At 43.6% G+C, this 24,911-nt stretch overlaps 1 protein-coding gene across 6 annotated transcripts in view; it reads left to right on the top strand.

Moving 5' to 3' along the window:
• NTNG1 (netrin G1) overlaps window positions 1-24,911 on the top strand; it is a 149,886-nt gene that overhangs the window by 8,310 nt on the left and 116,665 nt on the right. The window contains exons 1-2 of one of the 6 annotated variants that reach the window (XM_069789466.1): window positions 713-1,186; window positions 7,263-7,968. In XM_069789466.1, the coding sequence (XP_069645567.1) occupies window positions 7,723-7,968 (246 nt within the window). In that variant the 5' untranslated portion in view covers window positions 713-1,186; window positions 7,263-7,722. Of the gene's footprint in view, window positions 1-712; window positions 1,187-1,453; window positions 2,139-7,262; window positions 7,969-24,911 lie in introns of those variants that run through there. The other 5 variants (XM_069789461.1, XM_069789464.1, XM_069789465.1 and 2 more) reach the window with 5 other exon arrangements.

Below are 24,911 nucleotides of genomic sequence, written 5' to 3'. Positions count from 1 at the left end.
AGAAGGACGGCTACGAGGAGGGCGGTCACAGCAGCACCGCAACAGTACAAATAACGCTTTCCCTCTCTTTCGGTGGCACTTCGGTGCAGCGGGCAGAGGAAGGACCGGCGCTTTCCAGGCACGTCCAGCCCTGCGGAGGGACCCTCCGGCGAGGCGGGCGGGACGGACGCTGCCCTGTCCCCGCGCCCGAGCGCCGCTGCGGCGGGGCGCTCGGGTCAGCCCGCACGGGCTCCGGGCTCGGAGAGCAGAAGCACTTACGGCGATCTCCGCGCGCGCGTTACGTTACCAGGCCGAAGCCGAAGTGAAAAAAGGAAAACCAAGGCTGCTCCAGCGGGAAGGGAGCAGCCGCAGCCCCGCCGGACCCGGCGCCGCCGGCCTGGGCGGCTCCCGCCCCCCGCCGGGGCTGCGGGCGGGAGGCCGGCGGCCTTCCCCCCCCCCCCCCCCCACGCCCCGCGGGGCAGGCGGCGCCGGCGGTCCGCTCGGCGGGGGCGGCGGCGGGGCGGGGAGCGCGGCGGCGGCGGGGGGGGGCGGGCGCGGCGGCGGCGCTAGGGCCGCGCGTCGCGCGGGCCCGGAGGTGGGGTAGCTGCCGCCGCCCCGCTCGCCGGCAGTCGCGGGGAGGTCGCTCCGAAGTGCGGAAGCGCCGCCGCCGCCCGAAGTTTGGCCGCGCCGCCGGAGACCGCCGCGCCGCCGGAGACCGCCGCGCCGCGGCCCCGGGCGCGCTCCGCCCGCCCGCCGCTCTCCCCGCGCCTCACGCCGCGGCCGCCGGCGCCCCGCGCGGGGACGCCCCCGCCCTGAGTGGCGGTGGCGGTCGGGGAATCCCGGCGGGCAGCACCTGCACGGCGCCCGCGGCGATGATCTGCGCGCCCGCGCCCCGCCCGCCGCCCCGCCGAGCGCCGGAGGAGAGCGGTAGCCCGCCCGCCCGCGCCGCCCCGCGCCGCCCGCCGCCCGCGCGCCGCCAAACTTCGACGCCGACAAGTACCTAGGGCCAGCGGCGGCCCGCGCCCCGCCGAGACACCGCGCCCCGCCGGCAACTTTCCCGGGGGGAAGCGCCCCCCGCCCGCCCCGCGGCCCCTCATGCCGCCGCCGAGGGAGCCCCAGCGCGTCCCGGCGCCGCGGCGGCTCCGCGCCGCCCCGCGGTGAGGCGAGGGCGAGAGCCCGAGCCCGAGCCCGAGCCCGCGCCCGCGCGGTGAGTACCGCCCGCCCGCCCGCAACTCCGCGCGCCCCGGGGCGGGATGGGACGAGGGGCCTGCGCGGCGCGGAGGGGGGCTGCGCGTGTGCCGATCCCTGCGTGCGGTGCGGCGGAGTCCCCGTCCGCCCCTGCCCGTCGCGGAGGCTCGGGCCGCGGACCGAGGGCGGATCGGCGCGGGCCGCGCGCCCCCTGCCGCCGGCGCGGAGCGGGAGCGGGGGCCGGGGCCCGGGCCGGGGCGGTACCTGCGCGGTGCTGCCTCCTCCGCGGGAACCGGCGGAGCTCGGGTCGGTCCGCGCCGGGCTTTGAAGGGGGCGCCGCCGCGGCGCGCAGGCGGCGGGAGAGCCCTGAGGGAAGGGGCCCGACCCTCGCGCCGGCTGCCGCCCCGCGGCGCGGATTTTCCCGCGCGGGGGGGCGAGGAAGACCAAAAGTCCCGTTTGGCGGAGGGCGGGGGGCGGTGGCGGGGGAATAGCCGCGCTGGCCGAGGAGCAGCGGACCGGTCACTGGTACTCAACCTGGAAACAGTTCCCTCCCTTGCATCGGAAATTGCAGGCGGCTTTTCTAAACGTTCGCTCACACACACACGCACACAAAACCCCCTAAAGAAACCCCGCGTGGCCGTGAGCAGCGCAGATCAGCTAAACCCGATAAAACAGATGCTTTTGTGCTCTCGGAGTTGGCGCGTGTGCATTTTTGGCCTCTGCTGAATATACTTTTATTGTTCTGCAATCAACTTTTCAGTATTCCGGATCTGATGTGCTAGGAGCCAGCCTTACTTCTGTGGAGATGTTAGCACAGACAGTGAGTGAAACAAACGGTGGAGTTGCGTTTAAAGAGGGAATAAATCACTGTCTTGCCTAAGGACAATGCGGTTGAGGATGAGAAGCTGTGGCCTGGGCAGCCAGTCAAAGGGAAGAAAACCACAGTAGAACTTTCCCCGGCTTGTTTTTTGGTGTGTAGCATTTTTGGTTTGTTTTGGTTTGGTTTTCTATTTGGAAACAAAAGAAAGGCTGATTTCTGCCATATTTTTGGAGTTTTAACGGATGTTTACCAGAGAGTTTCCAGCAGTTAGTGGCAATATTCTCATGGAGTCGTGGACTTTGCCGTCAACCCTCAGCCCTGTGACACTGATAAGAAGTGGCACCAACTTTCTAGCTACGTATGTAAAACCTGGCAATAGGACAGAACAAATTCAGGGTCTCGTAGGCTTTCGTTTTCGTTCAGTTGTGAGGTGTCATCAGCTCACACCACGACTTGAAAGCTTGGTAGCCCTGTATGCCAGATACACTGTCTGAGGAGCATGTATTACCTTATTGACGGTGAAAAATAATGACCAAAAAACCTGCAACCACCCCAAATGCTAACTTGAATTCCAAGAGAAGAAACTTGCAGAACAGGTTGATGTTAGGTACAGAGATATTTAAGGCAATAAGCCACAATTATAAGGATTCTAGAGGAAAAACTTAAAGCAGCTACATACAAAGCCTTTAAAATTTAAATAGCTGAAGTGCTTTTACTCCATATGCTGACAGCTGATGATACCCAGCAAGTAAAGGCAACAGTAGTGTGAGGTGTCACTCAGCAAAGAATGATGTGGGAAAACCAGAAATATTTTAAGTATAGTGCTGAATCCCAGTTTTTTGGTAGCAGAACACTGTATTTTATTTCCTTCAGCCAATAGGTATTGACATTTTAAATTCCTCCTGAGGCAAGGAAATCTTTTTCTGCTAAATAGTTAAATAAGCTGGATAAAAATAGAACCTAAACTTCATTTGGAGCAGCATTTGAATCCAAAGGCACCACAGCAATTGTATTTCATCCAAGTAAGACGGAAAGCTAAAATTGTTAAATTGTTAAACACAGACCCCCTTCTTGTTTGCGTAGGTGAATAATTCTGCACTTATAAAAGAGGTTGGGTTGGTGGGGTTTTTTAAATACCGGATTTATGTACTGGGTTCTCAAGTTGTCTAGGTGTAGCAAGGTATAAAACACTTGGTTTTTATTAACTGTTGTAACTTGCAGGTATGAGGATTAGTTCTGTTTTGTAATACACATTATTTCATAGGTTCTAAACTGGCTTTAAATAATTAGCAACTGGAGTGGACACAAAAGGTCTTTTTTACCTGGGCTTGATTAGATACATTGATGTGGTGAAGCTGTTAGGGATACAAACTTAAAGCACGTTTCCTTTGGAAAAAAAACTGTTCTGCAGATGCTAGTGTTGGGAGGTGACAGCCAGCACTCCTTGCCTTGCTTATGGTTTTAACCAGTTCTCCTCAGACTGCTATGCATTATAATAACTGGTTTTGGCTGTCGCTCTTACTCGTGCGCGGTGGCGGCGTACACTTTATCAAATGCATGCGCTGCGTGAGAGGCAATCGCTTGTTATTTTATTACCTCCTTCGCGTACCTGCTGTGTGCCAAAGAGGGAGGCCAGGAGCCCACCCGTACGGTTTGCACAGCGACTTCCCGGCAGGGAGCTCTTGCAGGGCATGCAGCTGACACGGGTTTTGTGCGGGGGGAGTTATTTGGGGAAGAAGGTGGATTTTCACAGGGATGGAAGGAGACAGAGGAGGAGTATTTGCTAACAACCCCCAACGAGATCTGAAGTTCTTCAGCGGCACCGATTCTGACGAGATGCATTTTAGCTGGTTTTTGAAAAGGGTATCTGCTCAGGCTGCAGAATAAAAAATGCTGCGCAAGGTGCAACTTACCCACCTGGAAAGGGATGCACATGCATCACCTGCGTGTCGTTCTTCTCAAACAGCCATAACATACTCGCTCTGGCCTGAATGCCCAGCACTTTGCAGACGGAGCGGTGCTCTGGGGGAAGGCAGAGACAGCAGAAATGGCCTTCAGCACCGGTGCCTCCCGGGTGCCTCCCGGTGTTTTCCATATTGCAGGGGCTATGGCACATGGGAATGCTCAAGGCCCAAAACATCCTGCCGTTCATACCGCTGTTGCCCCTCGAAGGAGATCTCCAGGATCGGTGTGCTCTGGAAGCTTTGCATACATTAGCTAATGTCCTTCCAGCAGTTCGCCGTTCCCTCGCCCTCAGTTAGTAAGGATGCTGCTCCCTCTTTGCCACCCCCACGGGCCCCCAACACCCAGGGTGTGCGAAGAGCAGAGCACTGCAGGGTGCAGGGGATCGGGGCACCAGGCATTAGTTATACCTGATTTGTTTGATTGCTTTTTTGTAAGGTCAAATGCACAGGCATTACTGGGGACAAAAAAACATCGCTTTGTCTTGCCCACAGCACAAGGCTTAGCGCTACACAACTGGTACAGCTGTAAACTTCAGAAATGTTAGTCTAAACGGTGTTTTACAGAATAATTCAAATAGATATGTCCTTAGCAATAGAGCACTGAAATGTAGAATGCATGTCATAAGTGACTCTGCAGGAATAAATATAAGCAAGACAAATCTTAACAGCTCTGTCAGAAAAACCCCAGCAGCGCTCAGCACATGATCCTTAATGTGCTTTGGTCAATATCTTTCTCTGTATCAATGGAAGCTCGTTAAAAGAAGATACTGCAGACTAACTGAGCCATGCCATATTAGTTCTTGCCAAAGCTTGACATTTTTAATACATTAATAATATGTCTGTAATGTAATGGAAAACTATTAATCAGAACTGGTTATATGCCAGAAATTTAAGCTATAATTGGCTGCTTCTTGTCAGGAATGCCTGTCGTACGCTGCTACATCTGCCTAATGCTCAGATGTCTTGCACTCCTCTGCACTTTTTCCTTGTCAATGCGCTAAATTCGATCAATGTTATAGTCTATAATTCTGTGTAATGACCGTCATTATGACTCTGGCTTACTTTAATGAGAATTCGTTATATGGGAAGTATTTTAGCATAGGGTGTTAAGGTGGTGGCTTGCTTCACCTTATTTTAGTCCTATCCAGTCCTGTTTATTAGTGGATCTGAGTCTCAGCAGTTATAAAAGGTTACGGGTAACTGAAAAGCTAGCAAGGAAAATATTAAAGAAAACAAATCCATTTTTGCCTGAATATACAGGCTTGTAGTCTAAGGATAATTAAACTCAGTAACTTCTTAGTTCTACACAGAAACATGAAATTCACCTACTGCTTATTCCAGCTATGACCAAGCCTTCTCCAATATAGAGTATGTTTTGATTTGTCACAAATTTAAAGTCATTTGGCTCCTTTTTTAGCAGAGAGTAGTTTCCCTTTTGTATAATGACTGTTCTAAACTGTGGGATTTTGGGGGTGGTTTTTTCCCCTGCAAAATAGTGAAATACATTGGAAAGGATGAGAGGGGAAGAGCATGAGGTGTCTTTAAAATCACATGGAAAGTGTTTTCTGAATTACTGAATTCCAAGATAATACGTAAACATTCCCATTGAAACAAAAATAATGTAAGGTCGCTACAAAAAACAGTGGTACTACACAGTGTGCTTCTTGAAAAGATATAATTTTAATTTGGTCTTAGGTATTTCTGCTTTTGTGTCAGATTCAGATTTGAAGCTTAAATATATTTGAACTAATTGAGAATTGTTATTGCATGAAAATTCAGATATTCTCTGCATATTCTGATAAAATATATGGGAGTTGTATGGTAACACTTGATAAAATGAATATAATGGAAAATTGCATTTACGTCCATACGGCAATTATTGTAAATTACTTTGCTATGGAAACACAATTCAACCATCTGTTGGCATTTCATAGTGTCTGTAGTTTAGCTCAGTTTAAGATGAAGCATTATTTAAATATAGGGAGGCCGTTTGCGAATAGCTTTGAAGAGAAGTTTTGAAAATGTGTATTACCAAAGCGACATGCTCAGGAGCTCCCCAGGTCACATACCACTTCCCATGGTTTTGGGGTGTAGGAGGGTTCATGACACTGGGCATAATTTAAAACTGGGAACAAGCAAAGCGGGCTGCAGAAAGTGGTGACTTACAGTTGTTTCTTACCATCTGTCTGATGGGTTTGCTTAGATTTTAGCATCCAGACAAAAAGAGTGCAGAGGTGCTGCGGCAGCTGGCTGAAATCTTCCTCCTGCAGAGAGCCCAGCGCCCAGGCTCCCCGTCCTTGGCTGGCACGGGCTGACGTCAGGCACAGGCTGAGAGAAATGAGTTGGAGTTCCTAGCCCCAGTTTTCCTTGTCTGTGATTAGGGTACTTACTCCGTCTTTGCAGTTTCCCTCATACATAATTTGTATTTTTACCTGTGTTTTTTAGCAAATGTGTATTTTAAGTTGTCATAATAACATCCTAGGATTTTATATCTGTAATAATATGATTGAGGTGATACAAACAAAGGGAATTTCTAGTTGCTTTCTGAAGAGAGGAAAGGGGATATATCTGCTATGAAATAAACACTGAGTACACAGGTACCCCCACCCCCAAACCTAGGAAAGTAAGACTGCCATAACAGAGAGGGAAGGCATCCTTATAGTTGGCTACAAATGAACCATTATCTTTATCAGTAGTTTATCATCAGTGTGATCAGTAAATCACAATTCAAAGAAGAAAAAAAAAGGAGCAAAGTTCTTCCAATGCTAATGAGAAATTTCAAGGAAACAGAAGTGTGCTGCAATATCTTTGTTACCCTTAAGAAAAAAGAAAAAAAATCTAAGAAATGCGTGAGGCTTTTGGAGCTTGCTGAGGTCCCCTTGCTGGGAGACCATCAGCACCTGATACGCATCTCTGTGTCACTTTAATAGAAGAGCCTTCCTGCTGCTGCCCCACGGCACTGGGCTGCCTGCTCCCCTGCCTGCACGATGTGGGCAATGGTTGAGTTCGGTAGCTTGTTCTCCATTTTCCTAGGGTGAAAATACAGTTTTGGAAGCAGAAACATGTAACTCACCTGCAACATTATAAATCTGTCTTTGTTAGAAAAGACTTAAATCCTTCATGTCAAAATACTTTTCACTGTGAATGATTTTGTTAGTTTGTTCATTCTAGCACAGCACCCACGGTAAAGGTTATCCATATTATACCAATTTGCTTTATATTGCATCAAACCTCCAAAATGTCAACATATCATATATTTTGTAATGCATTGATTCTTGGACAATAACTCTAACTCTTATTGTTTCTAAAAGGGTGCTGGTGCCAGAAGAAAAGAATGATTGATGGGAAACAGACACCAGCCTGTAGACACTCATCCTTTTGCTTCGGATACTGATTTATCAGTGCATCTGGGCATCCCCTGCGAGCCCTGAACACGGAGGATCACTCAGGGTTATCGACAGTAGCTGAAGACCTGCAACTTCACAAATTATTATCTGCTGTTGGACATCTTTTACAAGAAGCCCTGACAGATAAGTTATAAGACAAAGGACGAGCGCTGCATTGCTGTGAAAGGCTGTCATCGGGGTCTGGGTGGCTTCTACCAAAGTCTTCAACTTAGTGAAACAAACACCCTATCCTAATGCTTCACGTTTGAGTTGGAACCTATTTTACAAAATATATACATGTATATGTACGTATACATATAATCTATAGACTGCACGTACGCCAGTACTGAGCATCCTTACGAAGGTGACGTAAAAGGATTTAGAAATGTATTTGTCAAGATTCCTGTCACTTCACGCCCTCTGGGTTACCGTATCCTCCGTGATGCAGCACTACCCTTCCGTGTGGGGACACTATGATGTGTGTAAGACTCAAATTTACACAGAAGAAGGAAAAGTATGGGATTACATGGCCTGCCAGCCGGAAGCCAGAGACATGATCAAATACGTAAAAGTGACTCTGGATCCCCCAGACATAACGTGTGGAGATCCTCCCGAGACTTTCTGTGCAATGGTAAGGCAAGCTTTTCATTTTGCATAATTAGTGGGTACATATTTATGATAGATGGCTTCAAAATGGAAGCCCTAGAGCATACATGTAATTATCCAAGAAAATCTGCATCATATTCCAAACATGAGAGGTTCTGAACAAAATGCTGAGCAGTACATTAAGCTGGGCAATGAGATGTTCTACTTATGGGGACCTAACTTCGCTTTACCTGAATTCGCTATCTCTCTAGGTCAACTTTTAATGACTTTAAAAGAAAGCAGCATAAAACTCTTAAGTGCATTAAGCCGTAACTGGGGTGCATTTGCGTGGATCACCAAAGACTTGAGTGAATTGGTTCCAATGCGATCACCTGAAAGCATCATAGTGTGATATAATTCAGCATAATTTCCAAACATGAGACCGTTGTTAGAAACTTAAACTGCAGAAGCTTAAAAAGCGGTGGTGGGAGCTGGGCTGGTGGAGTTTTTCTGGCAAGCCCACGCAGCCGCAGGCAGCATTGCCAGAGCCTTGCCACCGCATGCAGCAGGTATGTACCAGCAGGTCCATATCTGCGTGTATGGACAGTGCCGGAAGAAACACCTTTGGGTGGGGGCCAGCTCTAGCAACACTGACAGCTTTCTTCTTTAACTGAAATGGTAAGCATTTAAGCCAACTAAAAGAGACCAAAGTCAAGTTCCTTAATTTAGATGCTCCTAAAATTAGAGACTAGTTTTGGAAATGTTTGGCTTGGTAAATAATTGTACAGGTATGAGAAACCAGGCAGACGCTATATATATATCAACCTTTTACAGCTGTGCTGCTCCCAAGTGTTTGATAGATCGTGGTGTAAGAGGTCATTTGAGTTAAAGGAAATCTTCAGCTTCTCCTCACAAACAGGGAAAATTAATTTTCTTTGCCACTGACTATTTCTGTTAAATATTGAGTGGACAATACAGTATTCCTTGACTAGAAAATGTGAGTTTGAGATGCAAAGCGTGTGTACTTAAATCTGTTAATAAATCCATGGAAACATACATCACATTACCTACATAATTTAGATTTGAAAAACCAGTGAGTTCTGGTAAGTGAGGTTATCATAACTGGGAAAAGTCTACAAAGTATTTATTTGCCTGTGTATGAATCATCATTGCTGTGTGACAGCATCCCCACAGGAAGGAAATTTGCTTTTAAATGCCTTATGGTATCATTTTCAACCACTACTGTTCTGCAAGGAGTTCAGGTCCAACCACACGTACATTTAGGGCATTATGTGCACGCATGCAGCTGCTTCCCACGTACATTATGGTAATAGCCACGTGATAAATTGCGGAGCTACGTGAATAAATTACATTCACTGTGAACCTTTGACTGCACCGCTTGCTCTCTGCCCACTAATCCATCTCTGCTGACATGGCTTTGACACTCAAAACCTCTGAGCAGCTTCAAGCAGCCACTGTTTAAAAACAAATAAAAGCAACGTGCCCCACGTAATAGGGTCTTTTTCTTTTTTCTTTATCTTGAAATGTATTTTCTCCCTCAGAATAGTAACGGCTGTGATGTAGCCCTCAATTGGTGACATTTAGCAACTCATCATGTAGTGAATAAGAAAAATTGTTCTTTTAATGCAAAAGAAACTGCCCAGCGAAACTTGTTTCTTCTTTTTAGTGGAGATAAACATTGCAGCAGTTCCTGTCTTAAGTAATTTTTTAAGTTTCTGAAGGGCCTGGTTATCAGTCCACTCTCTAGTTAAATGATTTTAAACAAAAAACAAAGAAACAAACAAACAGACATTTTGATTAAATCTAAGTATTAAAAATGGTGCCAGAACTCCCCCTGAAAACACTTGACCTGGCAAGGTCCTTGATGCTGTGATGGGGGATGAAGGTTTGCTTGGGAATGATCTGAGGTTACAGCTGTAGCTCGGTTGCTACTTAAGCCCTTGAGATGCAAAAGGTCACCAGAATCCTGACACAAGAAGTAAAGAAAGAGGAAGAACTGGGGAGAGGGAGAGCCAGCGCACACAATGAGGGTGTGTATTTAGTGATGTGAGTGTAGAGTGACTGACTCCTACATGATAAACTATTGTATTTGCATTCAGTATAGATGTATATTGTACACATACACTATATTCAGATATGCATTGGTAATGGCTTGACTTACTTGAAACACTGGGAAAATGACAGAAATACTCAATATTCCTGAGGTACTACATAGCAGCAGAGCGCTCTCATCCCTCAAAGTGCTTCATGTCTATATCTACTATAGCTACATGTAGAAATTACACATTTCCTTCAAAATAAGGTTTTACATATTTGTAGGGCTGAGCTTTTGGCATTTCCTAATGAGGAGATCTCTTATTTTTGTGTTCATTTTTAGTTTTAGAAAATGAGTTAAGAAGATAACACTGACATACTTGGAGAAGGTGGGCAGTAGAAAAGGGTGCATTCCTCTTAGGCGTGTTCTTGCACTAAAAAATCCTGAATTTGAAATGACAGAGGTCCAAAGGTTTCTTTTCAGCATGGTGAAGTGCCGAACTGCCTTGCACAAATGCTTGGTTTTATTGTTGTGAGTATTGGATATTTGCTGCTAAACCTATGTGCCAGTGTTTTGTTATTGAAATCAGGTTAACACTGCCTTGGAGGAGATCAGGGTCCTTTCAGATATCCTAATAATAAACAAGGGCACCAAACAGCTGACCCTGCTTCTGCAGGAAGAGGAGGAGGTTGAAGCAGCCTCCTGTTCTGTTTCCATATCAGTTCTCCGTTAAGGCTTTGTAATTTTCTGTTCACCACAGACTATACGGACTAAGGTACTAGCTGCTGAGCCTGTGTCAGCTATCAGTGTAGTATAGATTATATCCCTGAAACACAACCAGCCTGAGAGGTTCACCCAAGTCCTGCTGGGAGATCATGGTAAAATCTAAGGCAATCTGTGAGAGGGAGATGGTAATAGTCTGCAATAACATACAATGCAATCATGCATTGCAATGCACGCCAAGCATACAATACAGAGGAGATGGGCAGTTAATGGTAAAATTTGCCTCCTGCTTATTTCTGTGTATTCCCCATGGAATTAAATATTCTTACAAGTCCATTATGAATTTTTACTCAGTAAGCTAGTTGACAGACTGAATAACAAGGTTTTGCACATGCAGGTTTGTTGCATAATGGAACAGTCCTCTAGCTAAACCCAGCTAAACCATGGCGGCTCACCACTTGTCAGTACCTTTGGGTCGTCCCTCCAGGACAGCGTCTGTAGGTATTACGGGGAATATGCAGCAGGAAAACTATCCCACAATTGCTTTTATGCAATCTATTCTGAGAGTAACATTATAGTTTCTGGTGACATTCAGTATTGACAACTCATGAGATTATTCTGAAACCTCAAACCCCTGGAGTCCTATGATTATGTGAGATTCTCGGCTTTCGTTTAAAACATCATCTTTATTTTCTTAGTCCTTCTGGTTGCAGAGAAAAGTTTGAAAATGAAACTGAGAAGCTCAAAAAGCAGAAGCCAAATAAATAGCCCTCCCAATTATTATTTGGTTAAAATTTCATAATTTTTAAAGTCGCTCAGGACTTTTAGGGCTTGGGAAAGGATTTTGCTCGAGAGGAGAGATGCATGAAAGAAACATATAAACAAATGCATGACTTAGAGCAGTGAAAGCTCATGGTTTCTGGCCATGGACTTGCTTGTGTCTGTAAGGAGGACAGAACAGCATCCTTTCTCAACAGGTAGCGCTTCTCCTGCCTGCGGGATAACCAGCCCCCTGCGGAGGGGGTTGAGTGGTCACCTCTGGCTTCCCTGTACATTTTAAAGCAATCTCTAGCTGCTTAGAGGGAGGCATGCATGCTGGCAGACGATGCACGTCAGCTTTCTGTGGCATTCCTTCAAGGCAATTTGGCCATCTTTTGTCAGGGTTGGACTGGACTGTCATGACGTTTCAGCCAGTGTGACCATTCCTGTGGGTCTGTAATTCACAAACTTCAGGCATTTGGCATTGGTAAGAGTGTGTATGGCACCACACGCTTACATTTAGTTGGCCTGGGAGGAGAGGGAAGGGGAAGGAGAAGAGAAAAAAGAAAGAAGCTACTTCACGTTTTCAGAACTGCAGGATTCACTTTGCAGAGATACTGTAAGCAAATTTTTAAGTACCTGGGTGTGCTAGTTTAGTTCTTGTGGCCTGCAGCATTTACATTTACAAAACAAATCTGCTTTAAATCCCTGGGGGTAACTAACCCATGGTGAAATCTACTTCCCTCTTTGTAAGCACTTGTTACAATTTCACAAAATTCTTGTCCAGATAGAAAAAGAAACAAATCTGACTTTTCATGACCATCACCATCTTTTGCCTTACAAGAACAGTGCATAGGTGGCTTCTGACTTCTTTATTTCTAAAACATTTGCCAGCTGTGCCCCTGGTACAAGCATCAGGAGCCCGCATGGTGCCACTCACAGCTCGGGGGTCCCATTGCCCCCAGGTCGCACCTGCCCCTCGCATGGGCTGGCCCCTGTGCTGAAAGCCAGCCTTTGTTTAGTATGGGGGTTTGCATTCAAACCTTAGCCAGGATTAGTGTGTAAATTCCTCATGAACTTAACTAGGAGACTCCTAGTGGCTATTGCTGTAATTTGCAAACTGGAGACAAATTTACTGTGCTTGCAGCTGAAATGGCAACATAAAAATACAATTTTCTGCTCATGTTTAGACCTAGCTATCATAACACCATCCCACATCCCAGTGGCTAAAAAATGATGAACTTATCAGCAATTATCGTTGCCTGCAGCTAATTTTCTTTATAGGTTAAACAGAAGCTGGAAAAGAAGCCTACAGACAAGAGTCCGGTGGATTTGTACAATTTATAGAGCAGAAATGCTGATGACAGTAGAAATTTGAGCCCTTGAGTGCTAGTCTGTATTTCATAGCCAATCAAAACTAAATTAAGAAACAAAGATTATTAAAAAGTCTTCTGTGCGTGTAATTCTGGCATAATATTATGAGGTGGACATTAAATTTTTCCCTCTGAGACTTTCAGCTTCAATAATATAGCATTCCTTTAATTACAAGTAGGCTCGTATTCCTTAAAAAAGGGAAAATACTCCATAGTGTAGTTAGTGATACCATTATTATGTTTACTGAAATAATTAAATTAACAGATATTCTTCTGAGTCGTATATATAAATCAAAATGAGAAAGAAAAATGTACTTTTTGAAGCATTTTGGCATACATACATGCATTCTTGGGTAAGACATTTTAAAACAGTTTTGAACCATACTGTTAAGAGATGCTGATAAGAAAAAAAGCTTTTTTCTTTTATGGAGCGAATAAGGACATACAATCCTTCATTTTAGTTCCATCTATGCAATCTTATTAAGTAGCATGGGGTAGAATGGGAACAGGGAGTTAAAGATGAGGCTATTGTTACTATCTTGTTTAATGTGGATTTTCATAGTTGTATGTTTTAAAAGTATGTACAGCTCGAAGTTATTGCAGACTTTATTTACAATACCTGCATCTATTCTGAACTCTTTTGAGTACATTTAATTAATACAAGTGTTGCTTTGTCATTGTTGGAAGGAACCTTATCCTTCAGGGAGCAGAGTTTTTATTTTGGTGTTTCCATGTAAGTTACTGGGTATTTCATTTAATTTCTAGTACTGCAAGACCATATGGTGAGCTACAGGCCCCCCACCACTTCTCTCCTCTCCCCTGTGTAGGGCAGGACACCTCTGCCACCCCACTGATATGGCTGTCCCCATCAAAGCACCACTTTGGTCCTGATGTTCCAGCCTCAGACCAAAGCAGCTAGCAGGACGCGAGGAAAGTGAGAAGCGCACACCATGCCCTTTGCTCCTGCTGTTGTCCCCCCCGGTCCCCTCCTGCCGGTCAGCGTGGGGGCAACAGCCTACCTGTGCCTTCCGTAGCCACCTGCCTGCAGACACTTCAAAGGCGCCTTGATCCTCTGACCTCTTGGGAAAGAAGTTCTTGGTTTCATAAAAGAGAAAAAAATTGATATACTTGATGACAGCAGGAAATAAAAAAACCGGTTTGGTAAAATCTCTTTTTTTCCAACTGGAAGCAATCTAAAAAATCAATAATTTCTCATAAATTAAAACTGAGGATTGCCAGTAAAACAGATTTGCATTTTGTTCAGTATCACACATCAAGATTCCCCAGTAAATCATTAACAAAACTCTATCCAGTTGCTTTTTTTTTCTCCTCAGTTCCACTTTGTGTATTGGAAAGTTTTCAAACCTTAAACAAAGCAAAAGCACGGCCACGAAGTACTTAAGTTGTTAAAAATATTTGGGGGAAAAACAGGGTTTCTAAGGAAAGTCAAGGGCTTCTACATACTTTCAGTTGCAGAGCTTTAAGGCACATATCACTACTATGTGTGAAAGTGCTTCCTTTTAACAAGACGTATATTTCATAAATACACTTTGTAGAAACTGCTTAACTGCTGCTTTTAACACTGCCTTTCTTCCATTTGGTACTTGGTCTCCTATTTTGTTTTTTTCCCCGGAGTTAGCTGGAATTATTAGACATTTGTAGCTAACACAATGATCAAATTATTGCAATAATAATTGATCTTAGAAAGCAAAGGATCGCTGGGGGCAACTGTGGCTCTGCGGATGAGGTTCTTGCAAATACCCGAGCTGGTGTGCCCACCCTGCTGCCTTCAGCACCCTGGGCCCCCGAAAAGCACCTTCCTCCATGGGCCGAGAGGGGTATCTGCGGGGAGCTGCCCAAGTACTCTGCAAGAACTTGGGCTTTTGGTCTTGTTTGGGTGTGGAAACAGCAATAGCAATTTTATAAAGAAATAAACAGCTTCCACTGTGAAATGGATACCCTGACATCCACAGGAGAATCTGAATGGCTTGCTGTCAGTGCGGCTGGACCAGAAATGTCCCCCCAGCAGCACCTTCAGTGCCGTCTTCTGCAATAAAACAGTACTACTTTATAAATAAAATCTTTACTAGCAATGTATTGTGATTTGAAACTTTTCTGGTGAGGCAGAGGTGATCTCGAGCCTGTGGCTCACTGCAGGGAGACTCTCCTAACAGGATTTCCTGGGGTCCAGAGAGACAATGCAGTAAAGCAGCATCCCAACCGGCGCTCCTCGTCTAGGGTACGACAGCGCATCCCTCCCCACCCTCCCGGGCTGAGAGGAGGCGGCAGCGGGTGACCCTGCTCGTTCTCTGCTAGAAGCCCCGGACTGAGATTTTTTTCCAGGAGGGGGGTAGATCTGCCTTTCAGCAGAGCGACCTTTGCTTTTTAACCTGCTGGTGTCATGCTGTCGGCCTGGAGGAGCGGTGGTGCAGGATCACCTCCATCACGGGGAGCAGCCGGTTTGCTTTCGCACGTTTCGGTCACGGGTGCGATGCCCCGCAGTCCCAAGTGAGCTGTGCAGCATTAGGCTTTCCAGGCTGCTGTCTCATTTTGAGGACAGTGTACAAGGAGTGTGATATTATATTTCCTCCCGCTGTGATGGACAAGTCTCAGAGTGCAAATTTTGGATTTACTTGGCAGAACTGAGCAGAGCTAGTTTTATGCTGCCCAGGTTTGTCCAAATTATCTAGACAAACATATTTTTCCTTCTTCATTTAGTACACGTATGTCTCTAAACCCCAGAGTTTTGTGTTTCTTTCTTGCAGGGCTTGTACTTTGTAACAGCTAAGAATCACTGGAAACCAAATGCAGGTTCCTGAGGCACTTCCATATATTGCATATATTAAAATTTCCATTTGTAAGCATCTTAGTTGAAACAAAGCCAAGTGAACTTGGCCGAGAGTTCTGCAAACCCTGTGTGCATCAGGACAACCGTTCTGGTTAGCAGGTTCCCCTGGAGTCCTTCAAGAAGGCAGAAGTCAGTAAGTTGACTCACAAATAATGATTTTAACATTTAGACATTTATGTTACTTAGAAAGCAGCCAGTCCTATATACAGCCCAAGTTGCCCCATGCAAACATTTAAGCCCACAGTATGCTGCCAGAGCATTCAAGAAAAAAATAAATGTACCGACTGAGAGGATAATCGGGCTCTCTCATCCTTTCTGCTCTATGCTGTGGAGCAGAGCAGGAGAAATCCAAACAAGCATTAGCAGTCCATGTTGACAAAGTATGGAACTTACCCATCTCGTTATGCAAGGATGAAAACCTGTCATTTGTTTTTATCCACAGAGTTTAGAAAGGGGTGAATTTGTGGGAGCTGCTGAATTTTAGTATGAGTACCACTCCTGCTTTTTTTTTTTAAACACTGCTGATACTGTTCTGCCAAAGCTGCAATTTTGGATACGTAAAAAAACCACATTCCTATTTAAGAGTAGTTAAAATCAGGTAAGAGATCTGTTAAACCAAATATTTCTTGACTTTTTTCAAGGCCTGTAAGTACTAGCTGGATTTCAAAAGTCAAAAATAATCCCAGATACTATTAAGGTCATTGACTGATGATACACACGTCACTGTATACACTGGGATGCTAATCTCACTAGCCGAAAAGTAGGAAGCAGTTCTGTACCCGATTTACTTGTAGAAACAATGGCTGTTCATACACATTTTAGGTATGGAAGTTTATGTTTTCACAGGTCACTTGCAGTGACACCATCTTGATCTACAAGTACAAATATAACTAGGGACATGAAAATCCTTGGCATTGAGCTGGCATGGCAACGCGCATAAGTGATTTCATGTAGCTTTGATGTTAGCTGTATCATGTTTTCTGTAAAATAGTTTTATTTCTTATCTTCTAGTTCCTTAGGCAGATTGTTTATATGGAATTTAGGAATAAAAAAAGGAGGGAAAAGAAAAGGGCGCAAATGAATTTTAATTATATTTATTACAAGCAAGAAATTGTGCTATACCAGAGATATTTTATGTCAGGCTTCAGCCCAGAGAGAATTTTTATAGCTAAGTAATTGTAAAACCTTTAAAAGAGGACACCATTATGATGAGAGGAGCATTTTCTTTCACGTACATACTATGTCTTTCCAGCATCCTGGTGCATTTTAGATTTTTATCTGTAAAACTGTCAGGAGCCATCATTTTAACTCATCAATTTGATTTTTACCATCTACACCTGCTCTTAAGGCACTTTCCTCCAGTGAAAACTAGAAACAGAGCTGCTTGTGGGTGACATTTACAAATGACTGGGGGGAAAAAGATTAAAAAAAAAAAGGGGGGGAACAGCAAACTACTACACAAAAGCCCTCATATTTTAAGAACAACAATTGTGCATAGCTATAGAAAAAAGTACAGAATGTAATTTTCTGACTGCTAAACAACTCTTTCTACATGTGCTATTCTCCCCATCTATTTTTATTGCAGCCTTCTAGACTCTGACATGCCTGTTGGCTTCCTTGACCATACGGATCTGCCAAGCAGTATGAATACTGTAGGGATAGCCTGCAGAAATAGCCTAGCGAGGTGTCTTGCTTCGCAAGAGCTTGGTGAGACTTCCAGAAACATTAAGTAATGGGTTTAAGGGGTTCAAGCATCATAGCTTTCCTCACTAAAATTTGGGGGTAAATTTTTGCCAGCAGTTTGCACCTGGAGTTCACTTTTTCCTGAAACAGGAGTGAAAGAAGTTTTTGAAAATAAAAGTTTAAGAACATACAAGCTTTTTGTTATCTGAAGCACTGGCTTTGATTTTTTAAAAAACATATCCTTCAACAACTAAAAACCAGATAAAGGTGAATCATGATGTATATTTCATGTCTAAGAGTCCGTGTTTGACTTTCCATAAACAGACTTAAAATATGATCTTCCATTGAAATCAGTGTGCCCTGTATAAGTCAACAGAAGGACTTGAACTGACAGCAATGGATTGTGCCAAAATACTGCTTCCTTAGTAGTGCATACTATCCTCTGTACTGTACTGGTTTGAAACTCTCAACTGGAAACTTTAAAACCATCTTAAGTAAAAGCAAAATTAACAGTATGCCTTTATCTTTTCATCTTTTTCTTGTCAGAAGCAATTTCACTGAAGTTCATTTATTTCCAAACTTTTTCAGTTATAAAATCTTCTTTACTCATTATACTGGTGCTTGGTTTTGGATTACTTCACCCCTGTGAGCTTCAGTGCAAGGCTGATTGTCTCCAGTGACAGGACAAGATTTGGTTAATAGGATACATTTTTTTTCTTGGGTACAGTTTTGGCAATTTTGGGGCATGCAAGAATGCACCGAAAGTGTATTTTAGACCTTCTAGATGGAAAGTGCCAACTAGACTACATACATAGAATACATATCAGGGTTTACATATTAAAATATATTATTTTAGCTTTATGCATCTCATGGCTTATTTGTAAATAATTAAAAAGGACGGAATACTATTATTGAATAATCTTCCCATAGTTCTCCATAATTGCACCATCATCGGTTGCAACGCTCAACATTAGCTAAGCATCGTCATTTATGAACTTTAGGTTTTATAGGTTTAAAAGCAAGTCTCCAAACAAGAGTTCAACAGTTCCCTTTTTTTGTTAATCAGAAAAGATGGGGTTTTCAGCATAACGTTTTCTGAAATTTTAAGCCACAATAGAGAGTATGCGATTTTTTAATGTTAAACAATGGACAAATGGTCGATATCCGAAATTCACACAGGGCTGGTGTATTTTTTGAAGCCATACACACATTTGTTTCCCCTCCTTCTACGAGTTGTTTCTACAAGTCCTTATCTGGTGTAAAGTGGTGTATGTGCATTGAATGGGACAGTGCAAACACTATGGAGAATGTGGCTCCCTTACATCTGCCCCTTGTGCCATCCCTGCACTCCTGGGGGCCAGCCCCTCTCTCCAGCCTCGCTGAAATGGATGCTCTTCAAAATGGTGGAGAAAAGTCTGAAGAGAGAAATAAGGAGTTGCTCCAAAGAACACAAGAGCCTGCCTTCCTCCTGGCTGGATCCCTGTCTCATCACGCCTTAAGGGCTCCGTGGCTTGAGAAGCCACCAGAGCTGATGGGTTTGTTCTAACTTACACTTCTGCTACCCTTTTTGGGGCAGCAGTCCCTTTTAAAATGGTACAGACCCATACAGACCTCAGTTGTGGACCTTAGACGAGTACAGGTGAGATGTTTTTGAAATCATTTTGAAGTCTTAAGGAGTTCAGCAGTAGGATGGGAGAAGCATGTGCTGAAATGTGGGTTGGTTTATGAGGATCCCCTCATTGTGCTGGTTTTCCTAGGCACGGTCTCCAGGAGAGTAAATACATTGCAGGAGTGCCAAGAAAGCAGGCACAGCTTTTTACAGCAGCATTCAACTCCCCTGATCAATAATAATCTGACTAAGAATTTAGAGTAAATGTCATTCTGGTGATCGTATCTTGTCAAGGGCCTCGTACTGGTAAGTGATGGGTTTGGAACGATAAAATTGTGCATAAGATCAGAAACAAAAATCAGACAGCAGCAGGGTCCCACTGAACTTGACCTTAGCCTCAGGTTTTTTTTCAGTTCCCATCCTCAAGGTCATTGCACCTATGCTAATGCAACTGTCAGCATCCTCCTCCTGCCAGTCCAGTTCCTTCTGATAACCCAAAAGAAGATTTACAGGAGCTGACCAAGAAAAAAATAATGCTTTTCACAAATTAATTACGAGATGAATGGCACCTGTGATGACCTGTTTTAACACTTTTTTTTTTTTTTTTTTTTTAATGACACCACCTTACATGAGCTTCTCTAAGCTGCTGTCACATAAGCCAGTCACAGTTGGGTTTTTTTGGCTGTCATCCTAGCCAACATCCAAGGCCTCAGAAAGTAGATATAAGGGCAATGCTGAGCAAGCCTTTGCTGTCACTGCCTTTACTCTGGATTAGTAATTGGTTTGTTTATAATTATAAGCTGTATAAAGCCTTGCAGGAAAAGCGGAACATGTTTACTTTTACAATGATAAATCATAAATTACAAAAATAAATAATAAATTGGAAACACCTTTGAAATTCAAAAATATCCCTCTTAACCAGGGATTAGATCCACAGCATTTCACTGGGAAATACATACGAACATTGTCAGTGCAGCTATAGGAAAGGGCTGTTGCTGAAGAACCGGGCAATAAACCTCCTCGTTTGAGCTAGTGACAGCAGTCTACAAGGTAATGCTGGTCTTGGTGGCAGACCCTGCCCTGTGTTCCTACACCTGCCCACAGTGTCCCAGGAGATGTTGCAGCCCCTGAGCAGCCTGCGCACATGGAGAGAAGCGCGTAGCAATGTTGCATCTCGGAAGAAGACGGCAGAGATCCCTCATATTTCTGTGCAGATCTCAGAGGATCTTGTATAATTTATTTGCAGGAGAAATCAGCTTTTTTCCGTATAAGAAACGCTTGTGAGATTCCCAACGATGTTGTCACACAGACTTTGTCAGAAGACTTTATCTGGCCCATAAACACATGAAGCATGTCTGCTTCAGCCTTATACTTCGTAGATCTCCTCATGCCAGGTAGTTGGGTTCAGTTATTTTTGGTTTTAATAATTTACAGTTTTCTGACGTAGGTTGCTTAATGCTTTATGCAGAAAAACAATACAGAAAGTAACACATAACACAAAATATGGGCACGCTTTACAGGTAATTTACACAGTCTTAAGTTAATGAGAAATGAGAGTCCATTTCTACAGTATCTGCAGCGCAGTGTCTTATTCTGCAATCAGTGAACCTCACCGGCATTGAGCAGATCTGCAGCCGTAGAGGAGAGCTATTTTCTGATCTGGTTTGGGTATTTAGCGGAATCTTTTTAGCTTTTTTCAGTTTGAGTCAGGTTCCAACTATTTTTTTATAATTTTCTTTTTGTTAATTGTATGTGTAAAGGTCACAGAACTAAAGTTGAAAAAAAAATCTAATTTTAACCTGCAGTTGATTTATGAAATGATACTCAATTCCTTGAGTTTGTGAAAATAACATATACCACTGATAATCTCTTGGAACTGATTTAACACCATATTCTATTGCAGTGCTAGGAAGAAGCCAAGGACTTGTAACAATCTATCATTTGCAGTGACATTTTTATTACTCTTTCAGAAATGCTGTGCTTTAATTGTCTCCCTGCTTCAAATCAACTGCTTAGTTTGCTTTAACAGTAGGGTTTTTTCTCTATAGTTATCATTGCCCTTGCTATAAGAAACCTAAACTCTGTATATTCCTGGCATGGTAACTGCTAACAGGAACAGGAGCAGAGAACCTATCCATGTCCCTCTAATTTAAGAGAGTGAAAATGCTATATTGATTTCAAGTTGCATTTTTATGGAGTTCACACCAAATTCCTTATAGACCTGCATCCCAAGCAATTCCCCCTTGATTCACTAGGATTGAGCTGAGAGAAAATCCATCCAAAATATACTTTTTGTTTTTTTCACTGTTATGAAGTTTGCAACAAGCTGCCCAGTAGAGAAATGTCTTTGCTTTCAACTATTAAAAAGAAACTGTAAGCTCTTAATTTAGTAGCAACGTCGCTAGTGCTTTTGCATCTTCTGCAGTGTGCCTCCAACTGATGAACTGAAGTGCAAGTATAAATAGCAATGATGTCTTTGTCAGCTTGTGAGAAAAAGGGGTTGTTTTTTTTTCCACATTTCCTGAAAGGACATATAGTAAGACATCTCTAATCTCTTCTTTTGCTTAGTACATAGATTTATCTGTTTGATGGGTTACTGAACCAAAACACTGATTTGTTGCCTGCTGGCTCAGTGAACAACAGGAACATGACCCTAAGGTTGTGTAGTATATGACTGGCACCCCAAAGTTTAGTGATTGCATTAAGTTCTCAGCTTTACAGTTCAGGACATTGAGGTGCCCTTCACTTTTTGAAGTGAGAGACGATTTCCCACCACCCCAAAACATGCTTGCCTGAACCACCACCTGGCCAAATCGTATGCTCAGACCTGTAGTCCCTGTGTATCCCCTGTGCATCTCAATGATGAGGGATCCCCTCCTGGCATCCCAAATCCTTGGGAGATCCCTTTCACAGTCAGGCTGCTCATTCACGGCCCGGTATCTGATAACTAAGAAGTTGTCTGAGGAGTAAATGGCTTTGTTAGATTGGGTCTGTATTTTAAGAGAGTACCTGTCAGGAAAGCATTAAGTTTCACAAATCCCTGGGTTGGGGACCCGATGCGATGACAAAGAGGAAGGACTTGATGACAGCTGTGGCAGCACACCTGGTCCACATGCTAAGAGGTTTTAATGGAACAGATGAAATCTGTCCTGGATTCTGAATCACAAGTGCATTCAGGCAAAATAACGATGCGGGGGGGGGGAAGAGTTAATTTTCAGGGCTTGCACGCCTTCAAGGTTTGTTTGCTTGAGAATATTTTTGGAGGGTAATGTTAGATGCTAAGGGAAAGTTACAGCAAGGCTTGTGACTAATGGATAAGATGCAGTATGCTCTATGATGCTACAAGAAAAATGCTGATGCAGTTAACTGATATCAGAGAGATAAAATAGCACCAGCATTAACAAAACAAAACAAAAAAAACCTGAAAGATTTTATAAAGTTTTTGAGATCCCACCTTGGTATCATTTTAGAGGATGTTTCTAACTAGTAGCCACACAAATAAATGCAGATTACGTCGTACAACTCCATTAACTAGGTGAAGGAAAAATAGCAACATTTTCATTTTAATGAGATGTCTGCTCTCTCCTCCTCTGTACTGTGCATCTTAATGTACCTTACTGTCTGCACTGACTTGGGGCTCCAAGGCTTTGTCATTTCTTGGCAATTCCATTCTCTAATTTCTTCTGACACATGGTGGTTAAATCCACAAGAAATGTGAGGTGAGGCAGAGAGGATTCCTGCAGACTGCTGCGCCATAAGAGGAGCGCTCATTTGCATTATTCATTAGATAAAGGCACTGATTTGCATCTCATTTTGGTCGTCTCCATTTCCAGGCAGAGGATGTAGAGAATTCACAGAGTTGCTGAATTTTTATGGTATTAATATTGTTCATTTGGGATTAAGTCTCCATTGTCTGCTGCTCCGTATTTTGTCCCACACTTATCTTAAATACCTACAGAAATGATATTCTTTTGTTCTTTTTATAATGAACTGTAGCTATTTACTGCATGGTAGAAGGGTGCTAATTTGTTTATCATTGCAATTTTTAAAGTATTTTTTATCAAAGCCATAACTCTGTATTTGGTCATTATTTGTAATTAGATTATTATGATCTTTTTCCCTGTTGTTCTGAGGTTATGGTTCAAAAGCAAAAAGCTTTTAAAGCAGCTGCAATGATTATGTGTGATCTGACAGTATCCACAAATCTTTTTTTGCCATTCAGTATTCTTAAGCAGTAAGCTTCTAAGAGCTGTATGCCTTCTGTTCAGTAACATGTTAACACAGTAAAGTTGAGAAATAGAATAGCCCTAGATAACTTTCAGCACTGTTTTGTTCTTTATTAATCTTTATGAACCAATCATCTACATTATGCTTAACATTGTCATTAATATTTGATTCAGAAATCTATACTGTAAAAAGGAGGGGATATCACTGTTGTGTCTGCAGTACATTGGGGGGATGCTTGATTTTGGGCGGGGGGTGTTGGGTGTTGGTACTATTGAGCTCTTTCATCCTGTTATTTATCACAGGAAACTGTCTGAAGAAATTAGGAATTGTAGAAGACATAAACAGGTATCATTATTTCATATATGCTTTTTGAGCAAATATACATGATAAACACCTTAGAAAATGCTGCTGAAACCCAGAGCTGTTCCCTGACCCATCATTTACCTCTTAGGACAGCAAATGGCTAAAACAAATGGTGGCTTATTCTGACTCTCAAAGCCCTCAGGTAAGCTTGGTGCTTCACTGGGCTGGATATTGTATAAAAATAAGGGAAGGCATTGTTCCCCATTTTAAATAGCTTACAGTATAATTGAAATACAAATGTAAAAAGTAATAACAAAAGCGGGAATCTGAAGGCAGACTTTAGCAAGATGAGGTGCTAAGGCTGATGATTGTGCATTATTTCTATTTTTTTATTGTAATTATGGCATGGCTGTATGGCTGATGCTGTAGCTGTCTTGATTTCTTGGGGGTGCCACGCTAGACAAATTCACGTGAGGCTTGGATTAGAAAGCGGGGAAGGCAATGGCCCTGAGCAGCAGGGCATCTGTAAACAGTGTTATGGCAGAAAATACAATGCAAATGGCATATAAAAGTGAAAACAGCTTGTATTAGGACCCTGCCTAATACGCAAGTTAATTATAATTGAGTTTGCCACAAGTTAGTGACACAGCTGAATCTAAACAAATCACCTAGGTAATGCGCTGATTGCACTAACAGCAGTTGTCAGTGGTGGAAGATGCCATATGGCTCCTCTTCTCTACCCAGGTCAAAATATTGTTAGGAAGAAGCTTAAATAAAATCAACACAAATGAGGAATTAGCCGATTTGGCTTTCGTCCAGCCCACAGTGCATGTACACATCCCAGGGTCTGGCCATTCCCAGGCACGCTGGGGGGGCTACCCAGATTTTTCCAGAATGTACCGAGTGGAGGAGTATCATGATACTTGAGGACAAACAAAGGCAGCTGGTGCTTGATCGCATTGCTCAGACGCAGCTTAGCTCTCCATGATGTGCCCGGATTATGTTTGGGCAGTTTGTGAAAGGAAAATACAAAGGACACTGAATGCAAACCAGGGGGGGAATGTAAGGGATGAATGAAGCAGGAGCCAGTCCTGCACAAGGCAGGATCAGGTTCAGCCCCAGGGAGGGCTTTTCATGTGAATGGAGACATCAGTCAAACTCCCACTAATTGCAGTAAATTTGGTACAAGTCTTTTAAAGTTTGTACAGCCTTCTTATTTTCTTATTTTGGGAACAGACAAAACTGTAGTATAAATTTTGCAGTGCTGTGACTAAGATGTTACCCCTCACATTCCCTTACAATTTTAGAATCTCATCCATTCACAATAAATATCAAACACTAAAACCAGTCACTAAAAACATCACAGAAGCTACTGCTCCTGTAAGAGCAGCAGAGCCTGGTAGTACCA

Source organism: Haliaeetus albicilla, chromosome 8 (assembly GCF_947461875.1).
Source record: "Haliaeetus albicilla chromosome 8, bHalAlb1.1, whole genome shotgun sequence".
Taxonomy (NCBI): Eukaryota; Metazoa; Chordata; class Aves; order Accipitriformes; family Accipitridae; genus Haliaeetus; species Haliaeetus albicilla.
The sequence above is the reverse complement of the archived record's forward strand: the minus strand, read 5'-3'. Positions and strand labels throughout refer to the sequence as shown.